This window comes from Podarcis gaigeae (genome assembly GCF_964106915.1).
Source record: "Podarcis gaigeae genome assembly, chromosome: 4".
NCBI classification, from domain to species: domain Eukaryota; kingdom Metazoa; phylum Chordata; class Lepidosauria; order Squamata; family Lacertidae; genus Podarcis; species Podarcis gaigeae.
This window is the reverse complement of record NC_139677.1, coordinates 84,547,515-84,560,826: the sequence shown is the minus strand read 5'-3', so window position 1 is coordinate 84,560,826 and position 13,312 is coordinate 84,547,515. Positions and strand designations below refer to the sequence as shown.

Here is a 13,312-nt window from a genome sequence, read left to right as displayed (position 1 = left end):
GCAGTAGAAAAATCACACCACACAATATAAATATAAACAGAAAAGCGAAAGTAAGAACAGTCCAGTCAGAAAGAAGAGATGGAGAATAACAGAGCTCCCCAGTGGACAGTAGATATAGGCTTTATCTGGAGGAAATAACCTCAAAGTATAGAGATAGCTCACAGCTTGGTAAACAGCAGCTGTACTCTCTCTGCTTTGGAGAAAGCTTGAGATATAATAACAATAATAATTTATTATTTATACCCCACCCATCTGGCTGCGTTTCCCCAGCCACTATGGGCGGCTACCAACAGAATATTAAAAAACACAGTAAAACAGGCATAGGCAAACTCGGCCCTCCAGATGTTTTGGGACTACAACTCTCATCATCCCTGACCATTGGTCCTGTTAGCTAGGGATGATGGGAGTTGTAGTCCCAAAACATCTGGAGGGCTGAGTTTGCCTATAAAACATCCAACATTAAAAACTTCCCTAAACAGGGCTTCCTTCAGATGTCCTCTAAAAGTCAGATAGTTGTTTATTTCCTTGATGGGAAGACGTTCCAAAGAGCGGGCGCCACTACCAAGAAGGCCCTCTGCCTGGTTCCCTGTAACCTCACTTCTCGCAGGGAGGGAACCGCCAGAAGGCCCTTGGCGCTGGACCTCAGTGTCTGGGCTGAACAATGGGGGTGGAGACGCTCCTTCAGGTATACTGGGCCAAGGCCGTTTAGGACTTTAAAGGTCAGCACCAACACTTTGAATTGTGCTCGGAAACATACTGGGAGCCAATGTAATTCGTTTTAAAACCTTAGAATGCACCAGAACGTTCTGGTGACTTCTGTACTTCATAAAACGCATTCCTTGACTCAAGGAAGATGCAAAGCAAGTTAAGGATGTAGCCTGAGAAGAGTTCAAAGGGCCAGATTGAGAAGTCTGGAGGGTCGCATTTGGCCCTTGGGTATGAGGTTCCCCATCCCTGGCTAACCTAAGCCTTGAGGAGGAAAAAAGAAACCAACTCCTTCAGTCCTTCAGACTATATACATATATTTGTCACTCTGTGAAAGAGTTAAGTTGTGGTGCATTTTTTGTTTTGGGCCAAGGAGGAATGTATTCCAGGAGATCCAGTGGCGTAGCGTGGCTTGTCAGCACCCGGGGCAAGTAATTTGCACCCCCTAACTCATAGATTTGCGCCCCCTAACCTGTGGATTTGCGCCCCCTAACCCTAACCCCCAGATGTTGCACCCGGTGCAGCCAGCCCCCCCTGCACCCCCCACGCTACGCCACTGAGGAGATCTGAAGCTACTGGCTGATTCCTAAGACAGGAAGGAAGGTAAGAAAACTAGCTCTCAGCTGAGTCTTTTCCTCACTTATAGCTAGGTTTTCTCCTGCTGGGGAAATACCAAATCAGATCTTTACATTCTCTTGACAGGATAACATGATATGCGAATTAGATTGTTTATAATAAATGCCTTTGAACAAATGCACTGAGAGGCAATATAAAAAAAAACTAGGGGGCTTAAGTTATTCCTTATTACTCACAGAATTCTTTCAAAGAGGAAAAGAAAATCCTAATTTGATTTTAAAACATTATGATTGGTAGTTTAGCTGAGGATATTACCAGCAGCCTCAGCCAATGGTGTTTAAATCCCTTTGTTTACTAGAGCACTAGAATTTGTATAATATTGTTATCCTTCCTGAAATGTGTCTGCCAATGATCTAAAATGAATGTAATGTAATATCATAAATGTTTTCATCATGTGTGATTACTAATTTCCATGCCATTTTGAAATCTTGGGTAGATTGCCAGCTTGATGATAATGCTTTCCCTCCACACACACACACCCAAAAATATTAATAGACAAGAGACCAAGGCCTTAAAAGGATCAGAAATTGAACTGTTTATGAAAACCGCTACTTGAACTACGGTATCTGAAGCAGAAGACTCATTTGCAATCAAGAATCACAAACCAATTTTGCTAGCTGCTTTTGTCTATTATGTTTGCAGCAGGCTTTTGACAGTTGATTGCAGATGCATAATTATACCAAAAAAACAAAACGAGCAAGCAAAAGGGAGGGGAAAGGGGGGAGAGAAGGCACCCCACCAATAAAACACATCACAGCCTCATTTATTGAGCTGACTTTTATTGAATTTGCCACAAAAATCTGACATCGACATAATTTTGTTAATGGTACTCATGCTTCCGTCCAACAAACAGGCATGTGTCAACAACTTACAGGATTCCTTTAGCAGTACAGTAAGGCTCAGTTATTGCATAATGCATTACAGTGGTACCTCTGGTTAAGAACTTAATTCGTTCCGGAGGTCCGTTCTTAACCTGAAACTGTTCTTAACCTGAGGTACCACTTTAGCTAATGGGACCTCCCGCTGCCAGGCGATTTCTGTTCTCATCCTGAGGTAAAGTTCTTAACCCGAGGTACTACTTCCGGGTTAGCGGAGTCTGTAACCTGAGGTGTTTGTAACCCGAAGCGTTTGTATCCTGAGGTACCACTGTACAGTATAGGACAATGTGGGGCATCTTTGCTGGTCTCATGCCCTCCATCGTCTCCCTCTGGATCAGGTACTAAAATAGTAAGAGAAAGTATGGATGCATGGAGGGTAAGTTGTAAGCAAGCACACGTTATGATATTACACATCAACAACCTGGATAAGTGCCCTGTATTGTTCCAGAAGTCGATTATATCACTTATACACATTGCATTATAAGAGTCCTGCCATAGATTCCCATGCAGTGCAAGTTCTTTTGCAACTGCGTATCTATGACCCATGCAGAAATTAGGGGTGGTGTCAAAAGTGTCTGTTTGATTATTTTGACACGCTTGAACTTGATGGGTTAACTTTTCCATCAAGCCAAGCTGCAGTTGCTGCTGCCAGGCTGTCATCAGGGACTCGGCTATACAGCTGCAAATGAAATGTTTAAAGTGTGTTTTAAGTGCAATGTACAATGTGATACTAGATGGCAATGGTGAGCCTTATGGAAAATTCAATGTATTTTTAAAAACGCTTTTTTTATTTTTTAAAAGCATTTTCAGAACGGTTTTTCTATGTGTGTAGATTCCACCCAGGTTCACTGTCCTCCAGTGTTTGGCTACTGTAAATGTTGCTGCTGTTAATATACATACAATTAAATTCGCTGTGCTACAGCATTAAGTTGCACAAAATTTGGCCTAACAAAAATGTTTATTTTAAATTGCTAAACACAACGCATCTCAGTTTTAAGGGGGGGGGGGAGGCCTTTAAATCCCATTATATTCAGTTTGCAGGTCTAAACCAATCTGACCCAGATCTGGGAGCCACCTTCAAAAAGGCCGATAATTGACAAAAGTATTCTGCCTTCAGGATTGCCTGCTCTCTCTGGATTTGATATACAGATAGAGGTGATAGAGATCAAGATCGAGATTACCTCCAATATTAATAAAACAGCCCTACAGTATTTTCAACCTGTGAAATGATTCTGAGGAACACACACACACATAACTACCTTTATTAATATGTGCATATGTATGGATATGGCCCTTTTGCATTCTGAAAGATTACTTCTGAATTAACCTGCTTAGAACAATTCATTTTTAAAAGCTTAGTTTGAAGTTTCATCTATGCAGATATCCCTTTAATCTCACCATTGATTGCCTCATTCAGTAATAGTACTTGTCAAATTGCTGCATACGTTTATTAACACAAAGCTCTAAAGACACCCTGTTCCTTCTGGTAAAACACTCAGAACAGCTTCCATGGTACAGGATTAATCTGTTAGCAATTACACTTACAGGGATCATTGTGTAATGTGCCACGGGGATTTGGTTTTGCTCCACTTAAAAAGCGTGACTTCCCCGCCACTGTGAAAAATACAAGCACAATAAATTATATTAAAACCAGAAATGTGTTGCGACAATGAGGACGGTATCAGGAGGTAGAGGAAACGAAGGACTCTCTCCTGGCATTTCCAGAATGTTTCTTAATTATCAAGGCATAAAGCATTTGTAAAGTTGCAAACCTGTGCATAATTTCCTAGGAATAAATGACAGCATCTTAATGTGACTTAACACTGAGTTGATATGTTTAGGATTCTGGGGAACAACTATGAACTGCTTGTGAGAAACATTTATCTGCCTAGTGTTTTGATCTGAGATTCTGTCTCTTGGTGTGTATGTTTCTACTTGCTTGTCTTTGGAAGAAATGGATAAATTCTGCATATAGGAGGCTTGTGTATTATTGAGTTTATTCCACAGAACCTTTGAGAACCAACTGTTCTCAAAGTGTCAGAAGTTGGTGTGGATTTATTTTCTTCTTTTTCAGAGTTGAGAGTTTGTTGGTGCATTTTTGCACACACGCATTAGCTTCAGAGTATGCAGTCTCTTGCCTGCACTAGTTTTACAAGGCAAGTTGGCTGATAATTGGATGGGAGCAAACTTTTCAACTATACAGTGGTACCTCGGGTTACATACACTTCAGGTTACAGACTCTGCTAACCCGGAAATAGTGCTTCAGGTTAAAAACTTTGCTTCAGGATGAGAACAGAAATCATGCTCCAGCGGCACGGCGGCAGCAGGAGGCCCCATTAGCTAAAGTGGTGCTTCAGGTTAAGAACAGTTTCAGGTTAAGAACGGCCCTCCGGAACGAATTAAGTACTTAACCTGAGGTACCACTGTATTTGACTGCAGCTGGAGTTGATAATGTCAGTAGTCCTTGAACAATTTAGTGAATTTTAAAATATTTATTTATTTATAAGTTGCAGGGGGGTGGACCAGATGAACCTTGGGGTACCTTCCAAATCTACAATTCTATTATTTATACCCCACCTTTCTCCCTGACACAAACTCAAGGCAGCCACAGAACCTAGGGCTTGCCGATCAGAAGGTCGGCGGTTCGAATCCCCGTGATGGGCTGAGTCCCCGTTGTTCAGTCCCTGCTCCTGCCAACCTAGCAGTTCGAAAGCACATAAAGTGCAAGTACATAAATAGGTACCGTTGCGGCGGGAAGGTAAACGGTGTTTCCGTGCGCTGCTCTGGTTCGCCAGAAGCGACTTAGTCATGCTCGCCACATGACCCGGAAGCTGTCTGCAGGCAAACGCCGGCTCCCTTGGCCAATAAAGCGAGATGAGCACCGCAACCCCAGAGTCATTTGCGACTGGACTTAACGGTCGGGGTCCCTTTACCTTTACCTTACTGTATATATACATTAAAAAATCTATTAAAACCATGCAAATAACTACAGTAAAAACAGCACGGCACAGCCCTTTCATTAAAAGCAATTAGTTATTCAAATAAGGTGGAATAAGGTGGTGGAATAAGCAGGAGGACTACAAGGAAGGAGCTAATCAAACTTCTCTGGGAGCATGTTCCGAAGTCTGGGAGCAGCCACCAAGAAGGCCCTCTCCCTTGTCCCTACCAAGTATGCCTATGAGGGTGGCATGACAGAGAGAAGGGCCTTCCCTTAAGTTTCAAAACCCAGGCAGGTTCATATGAGGGAATATGGTCTTTCTTGTAAGAATGTGGTGCTTTAAATAGATTCCTTTTTGAATCATTCAGAGATTCATGGAGGTGCCATTGAACAGTTGGTTACTGAATTCAAATTTAATCTGGCAAACCGTGAATTTGGTCCTGCAATTCATGACAGTGTGAGGAATAAAATCCCATTCAGCTCAGTGAGACCTACTTCTGAGTAGACATACTCAGATTGCACCATAAGCTACACATTGTATATGAAATATACTCAGAGTCGCAAAGTGATTTCATGGTCTTTATTCAGCTCATAGTGCTGAGGAGGAATGGAAGTCCCCTCAAAGTATCTGCTTTATATACATTATTTACACAATGGGCTGCACATGATAATTCCAGACTTCTCCTGTAAACCAATCAGGTTGTGGATTCACTTCTATCAGGAGATGGATTGGGTGGCTCCTGCTGACCAATCATACTGCTGCATTGTTCTAGGACCAATCAGACTGTTGCATTCTGAATCCTATTGTTCTAGGACCAATCAGACTGCTGCATTTTGAATCCTATTGTTCTAGGACCAATCGGACTGCTGCAGTTTGGATCCTATTCAACTCAGTACATAACAGTATATATTAGTGGGTGTCCTCAGTGTTATTCTACAACTACATAGTTCTTGGGAGTAAGAGCCTTTAGTTGCATATAATTTCCATTTCATGTCATCCACAGAATTTGCCTAGATGATTGCATGAGAAAAAGCATGGGTAATTTAGATTCAGGTGCTTCTTTTCCAGTAAATTTAACCCATCTGATAAAATACCCACCCATCTGTGCACTGATAGGATTCTTTCCAAACAGCTATTGGAAAGTTATATTGGTTCTTGCTTTGACGAATGAAACGTTTAGCATAAATATAATCTGTGTTGAGAACCACTGGGCTGAGAACACTGTAGAGTTTCTGTAAAACACACAAAGCCAAGAAAATGATGGGGGATATAGTTCCATCTTATTAGGTATGGCTATCCTCAGCCATTCTAATTATAGCTAAACCTTGCTGCCATCTTGCGTCTGAAATCTGCAATTTATTTTTCTTATTAAAAACAGAAAACCCAATATCCTAGGGGCTTTCTGCCACATAAGGTACTTATTAGCTTTGTGAGGTAAACATACCTGAAACAATGAGAGGGCTTCGCAGCACTGAGGCAACAAGATATGATGCAGCTGTGAGAGGAGGAAAAAGAAAGCAACTACAGTAATGCAGTAGTTAGAGCAAAGATGGGGGACCGGCAGTCTTTGCTTCCCAGTTTTGAAGTAGTGTGTGTATGTGAACTTGCACAGTGGTGGTGTTTGGGGGGGGGGGGAATCAAAATGAAACAAAGCTTGAGGTACATTTAGTGGTAAAGGACTAGCCACTATTGCAAATGCAAGTATAATAAAGCTCAACTCCATTGGGCAAAGCATCATTGTCCAAAAGCGAAGAAAATGTTGCTGGGGGGGAAGGAGCGCTTTGGGTGATTCTGCGGGAAAGATCCTGTCTATAGATGCGTTAATATTAATTTGTAATTAATGCATTATAACAGATGGTACCTTTGCACTTGCAAACCCCCAGTTTCAACCCAATCATCATCATCATCATCATCATTAATATTATTATCCTGCCTTTTTCCCTGACGGGACCCAAGGGAGCTTACAGATAAAAACAAGAACCGCTAAAAACATAGGAAAAAACCATCCATTAAAACACAAGCAAATATTAACAGAAATAAAACCATATACATATATTAAATCCGCCTTAAAGACATATCAATGATTACAATCAATTGTACAGTAGCGCTCTCCTGCGAATTCCCATCCCACGTATAGGACAGAAATTTATTATTATTATTATTACAATATTTAAATTGCCATGCACACACTGAGGGTTCCCGCCCCCGCTCCATCCCGAGATGCAGCGATTGGCTGCGGAAAGGAGGCTAAGGAGTTTCTATTGGTCGGAACGCACGTGCCGGGGAAGGTGGGCGCAAACAAATACGGAGAAGAGCTCGAGCTCGCGCTGGCCGGTGACTCGGATCTTGGCCGGTTTGCGCCGCGCGGGGCAACGCGAGGCGCAGAAGAAGGGAGAAGCGGGGAGGGAAAGAGGGCGGAGAAGATGGCGGCGGCGGCGTCCTTCCCGGGCGCTTCCGCCAAGAGGCGAGGCAGGTTCCAGCAGAAAAGCCCTTTCGAGGGCGGCCCGCAGCGCGGAGCCCCGTCGCGACGGGTGTTGAGAGACGCCGGCTCAGGTGGAGTGTGCGAACAAGATGCTCCGTCTTCGGAGGAGGAGAGGGTTTTGCAAAAACCACAACAACACCCCGCTTAATCCGGGGCAGGCGGCTTGCTTGCTTCCGAGTAGGCGAGGCTGCGGCTCGGGACCCCCCCCCCCCGCGCTCCGCGGAGTAACCCGCGCAGCCGGATCCTATACCCTCGCAAACGGGACCTGTTGAGTTCGGGAAGGTTTGCGGTCGCGTTTTGTTGCTTGGTTCGAGCAAGTACGAAACTACGGTCCGTTTCCTCCCTGGGGAGTCACTGCACAAAACACCCCTTGGGCGGGGATGCCCCGTCTTCCCTCCGCAGCAACATTTGGCTGGAAAACCATCTCATTTCACGCCTCCTCCCGTTTCCCTGGAAGAAAAGCAGGCCATCTGGGTCCTCTCTTTTTTCCCTTTCCCCGACACGCGACGGGCATGTTCAGACGAGGAGCGAGAGGCCGCCTCAGTCGGCCGCCATCTTTCCAGCGGCGAGACCCGACTTTTTAATTATGAAGTTCTTTAGGTGACTTAACGCAAATGTAAAACCATATATTACCTCGGAGCTCTGCTTGGTCGCCACTGCCCCTTCGTTTGTGATGGAGCAGGATTTGTGTAGAAATCGAAAGATTGAAAAAAGACTAACCTATAGTCGGAAAATTAGTATATTCTGTTAGGTTAGGCCCTCATCGCCCACACTTGCTTTAGGTTTAGGTCCCAGCGCAGCGATTCTTAAAATACAGAAAGCTCTCAGGCTGTTAATTTGTTGTGGGGTTGGGCTTTTTTTTTTTTTTTTTTTTTTGGAGTTGGGGTGTTTCTTATCAATTAACTTTCAGGGTCATCTGTAAATAATGCTAGGTGTTCCTTTAGACTTCTGGAAAACCTTACCTACAATGGAAGTTGGCCTTGACTTTTAATTTATAAGCATATGGCATATTATTTCCTGCCTTCCAAACCCTATCCTATGCATTTTTACTCACAAGAAAGTCTGTGTTTTCAGTGGGATGCTCATGTAAGTAGCACAGGATTGCAGCTTTTGACTTTGGTAGAATGCAAACCCAGATTTATGTGAGGGAGAAGTCAACCAAAGGCAAAACCTGTAATTTCTTACTCAACAATGCTTCCAGGTTGCTGTTGTTTTTTGGGGGGACAGGGGGTCAGTATGTATAAGCTAAACAAGCTATAGCTTAGGGCCCCACTCTCTGGTGGGCCCCAAAAAAATTTAAAGGGAAAAAAGCTGGATGTACATTTCCAAAGTATAAGATAAAAGACAAATAAAATAAAACCTACATACAGCAACAGTGTTTTGTGTTGTGTAGGCTCCTATGATGTAAGTAATGGACCCCGCCCGTTAACCTGCTTCCTAAAATCACTGGTTTGCTCATTTATATATAGGATTCCTACATTCTGCATGGACTGGTTGCATGGCAGCATGTGCAAATGGCTTTAAATGCCTATTAGGTTCATAAATTACCATATAGCATATATTCAACGCAAAAAACAGCAACAATTTGTTGTTGACAAAGGACAGCTGGACATAGAAAGGGCCCCATTACCTTCAGTAGCTTAGGGCCTTATCAAACCTAAATCTGGCCCGAGGGGGTGTCTTTGGGCAAATTCAGGCTGTGCAGTTATTTGATTGGCAGTTCTTTCACAACAAACCTACTTCCCCAAGAGAGAAAACTTGTTGCAGTAAGGAACGTGATGAGAAAATGCACTGGAAAGTGGGAGAACACTTAAAACAAATCTTGTGTGACTGTTCATTGAGTCTCCAAAATCATCTAATCTACCTGTGAACAGATAAGGTAGGATGAGTGCTCAATATGTACATTTTCTGGAAGTGCCGTAACTATTCTGTCTCCTCCAATTCCTCCCTCATCTTGACCAGCCAAAGACCTATGGAAACATGGAAATTGCTGTTTTCAAACTTCAGTGCTTGTTGTGTTACTCTAATGTGTGTTAATTTGTTTTAAATAACAAGAGCATTCATATACTAACTTGTTTTTGCGTCTCTTTATTTTCTTCTTTTTAGACTTGCAGATTCAGAATTCCAACAGGGCTGGTGCATATGATAGCTATACTTCACAAGTAATTGATTTGCTTTCTTTGGGGATATATGGGATCAGGGCAGACTTAAAACTTTCAAATTTCAAAATTTGGCACCTCACCTCTCTCCTTCCATTCTGCTCCACTTACTGTGTCATAGTTGTGACACCTGCACTGCCCCCTAGGTTGCACTGCCCTAAATCGGCCTCTGATGGGATACTAACAAAATTAAACCTGCAGCCAAATATTTTGTCGGAGAATAGCTTAAGAGTACATGGGTAGGACATTGTCAGTTCTCATGTTGTCTCTACTGTCTCCTTTCATGTTCTGTTGCTGACCTGGAACAGAAATAAAAATATAAGCAGCAATCTAAGAAATATTGGATCCAATAGTGTTGAGTACTGTATTGAAAATTGTACTATGAAGTATTGATATGAGTACTATGAACTTTTCCATTCCTTTCTTGTAGGTGACCTTAGATTTTGAACAAAAAGTCCGTCTTAGGAGTCTGCAAAAATATAAAAGGTAAATCTGAGGGTGTTTTGATGACTGGAAGCGAAGGGGGAGTTGGCATGTGGGGCTGAAACATTTAAACTTTAATAATAGCTTTTTTAGTAAACATTTTTTTATTTCACCATTTGGCTCTTAAAATGCTCTTGTTTACAAGGAAATCCGTTAGGATTTTGTTCAATTGGTGAAATATTTAATATTCAGTGCTGCTGGATTCTGTGTGCCAAAGAAACTAAGAAAATGACATTTTAGGCTGCTGCAACTTATTCATTCTGCCAAAGTTTTTTCTTGACTCCCTATAAAAGTCCAATCAACTCATTTTACATTTTTGGGCTTTCACCAGGATTGTAGTTGTGTAGTCTGTCTTTAAAAATGTGAGGGTAAATAGCTTGGTCTTGTTTAAAAAGAAAAAAGTTTGAGGTGACAGTAAAAGGTTATTAGTTATTTTACAAAATTTATTTACATTGCAGCAAAATTCCTAAGTTTACAAGAAACCTTAAAATTATAAGAAAAGTTTAAAACATTTAAAAAACATTTATACATTATTAAAATAACAACAAAAAAGAATATTTCAGAAGAGCATGTGTCCTCCCCCCAATAAGATTTTATTAAAGCTTTTTCATGATACAGTAAGATAAAATAAACCAGTCTAATTATAAACAAAAACAGAAAGAAAAAAGAAAATAAAGTGTCCTCAAAGGTAGCTCTTAACCCTTGTCTCACACAGAAAGTAGTGAACCTGCCCACCTCTCACCTGGGAGCTTTCCTTTTTTCTCTCCCTCTGGGAGGTCGTCTCTTCCCTGCCTCTCACTCAGTCCATCCATCCACCCACCACCCTCATGTTTGTATAATCCTTGGACCAATAATGGCCCAGAGCAGAGGACACAAAAGAAAGAGACGAAAAAAAAGGAGCGAAAAGCAAAGAAAGGAAAAAAGGACCGTTATAAATTACAGTTGTGCCTCGGGTTACATATGCTTCAGATTACAGACTCCGCTAACCCAGAAATATTACCTCAGGTTATTAACTTTGCTTCAGGATGAGAACAGAAATCGCGCGGCGGTGGCACAGCAGCAGCGGGAGGCCCCATTAGCTAAAATGGTCCTTCAGGTTAAGAACAGTTTCAGGTTAAGAACAGACCTCCGGAACAAATTAAGTACGTAACCAGAGGTACCTCTAAGAGGTACCACTTAGAAATGATTAAGGGAGACATTTGCAGATCCAATGCCCATCAGGGCTCTTACAAGGCTTTTGGGCAAGATGCTGATTCCTCTGCTTAAAAGTCACTTAACCCCATCAGGGTTCTCAGGAGCTGACAGCTTCCTGTTCTCTTGATGCAGAAAATGGCTTTTTCAGAGCACCAGAGGTTAATCCCCTGTAAACACTTTTTTCCAGACTGAATTCAATAGCCAAGATTGATGTCTGGCTATCATCAATTGCCACATAATTTATCTGTCGGCAACGTGCCGACAAAAGACGTGTAATTCACTGTGTTCCTCCCCTGGAAGTCGGAAGAGCATGTGTTATTGAAGGTATTATTTTTGTTAAGTAATATAACAATTTGATTTTTAGGTTTAATACTCAAAGCATCAATCAGCCGATTAACTCTCCTCACTGGACTCCAGCTCACTATCTAAGATCAGAACCATCTACAGCAGATATGGTATGTAAACGATTTTACTCGGTTTTGTGTCTGCTTAGTAAAGTGTTTCAAATTAAGTGTAACTAAATTGGACTAGTGACAATGACATTGTGTGAGTTGAAGAAATATTTGCTAAACTTCTGTGTTGTTGGACTGCTGGTAAAAAGCACAGCAACAAAGTGATGCCTTTTTAGGAAATCACTGGGGGCTAGAGAATTAAGAGACCGGACACTGATATTTTTCTCCATCAATTTTGGTCATTTAATGTTCGCCACTATTGGTGACACTTCCAAGAATTTATTTTGCAGTGTGACAGCCTTCTCTGATTCTTGCCCCCCAAATGTGTTGTAGCATTTGTAGAAGACATTACATTGTCTTTTTTAGCCGTTTACATAAGTGGAGATCAATGATTATTCAAACCCATTGTACTCCATAATGTGTTCTGGGTTAAAATATGTCACCTTGAGAAGATTTCTCATTCTCCTGAGATAAACACCTACATTTAATATTTATATTACTGTCACTAGATTTGGGGCAGCTCACTGTCCTGTTTTAACTTGTTGTTTGGTGATTGTCGGTTGGTTGTAGTGAACTGAGATATCAGCTCCCAACAGTGGAGAAGAGAGCAGAACCTTCAAAGAATTAAATGGCTAAAGGAGCAAAATACTCCTGAACAAAAGATGCCAAGACTATGAAACAGCTGCCTTAGATGAGAGAGTTTCATAGTCTTGGCATCTCTTCAGAAATATGTCTGGATTTTTTGAAAGAAGTGATTAACAACTCTGCATTCATGAATGAAAAATCAATTGTGTGGAAAGCTTACAGGGTGTTAGGGTTTTTTTTAAAAGAAGAATGAAATATGAACTGTTAAAGAGATAACCTTGTAGTGATTATACCACATTATTAAATGCTTATCTAGCCTGAGGGTATGGATTCTTGATTTCTACTCTTTTGAGATACCCCGGTTTTATTTTTAAAAACCCTGTCTGCTACTTATTGAAAACAACATACACATGCATTTTTTAAAAAAGATAATCAAAATTAATTGAATTACAATGCTACGAGGGCCTTTGTTTAAAGCACCTCTCTGCTAATTTTATTGTTATCCTTTTATTTTCCCCAGAATAGCAAAATTCTACAAGAGATAGAGAAAGCTTTGGAAGTAGCTAAAAACAATCTTGAGTGGTTAAAGAGTGCAGAGGAGGTAGGCCAAGAGAATTCTGTGTCTTGGTTTGAACTATTTCAGATTTTAGTTTATACTGATGTCTGTTCCCAGAAATTCTTTCTCTAACAATACTTAAGCTAGGTGCTATAAAATTTAATGTCAGCTCAGCTTCAGGTGCTTTTGGAGGATACCAGTTATTTTAGATCTTCACCCTGGCTTCTTTCTGGTTTTGAAACA

At 41.5% G+C, this 13,312-nt stretch overlaps 1 protein-coding gene across 6 annotated transcripts in view; it reads left to right on the top strand.

Moving 5' to 3' along the window:
• The first annotated feature begins 1,022 nt into the window (after nt 1-1,022).
• The window catches only part of RNF17 (ring finger protein 17), a 54,003-nt gene continuing 41,713 nt past the window's right edge, over nt 1,023-13,312 (top strand). For 2 of the 6 annotated variants that reach the window (XR_014563546.1, XM_083735937.1), the window contains exons 1-4: nt 7,449-7,711; nt 9,747-9,802; nt 10,230-10,285; nt 11,841-11,931. Coding sequence is in view for 4 of the 6 variants with exons in the window: in XM_083735937.1 (XP_083592063.1) it covers nt 7,582-7,711; nt 9,747-9,802; nt 10,230-10,285; nt 11,841-11,931 (333 nt within the window). In the remaining 2 variants the exon portion in view is untranslated. Of the gene's footprint in view, nt 1,103-1,269; nt 1,309-7,427; nt 7,712-9,501; nt 9,520-9,746; nt 9,803-10,229; nt 10,286-11,840; nt 11,932-12,498; nt 13,115-13,312 lie in introns of those variants that run through there. The other 4 variants (XM_083735938.1, XM_083735936.1, XM_083735940.1 and 1 more) reach the window with 4 other exon arrangements.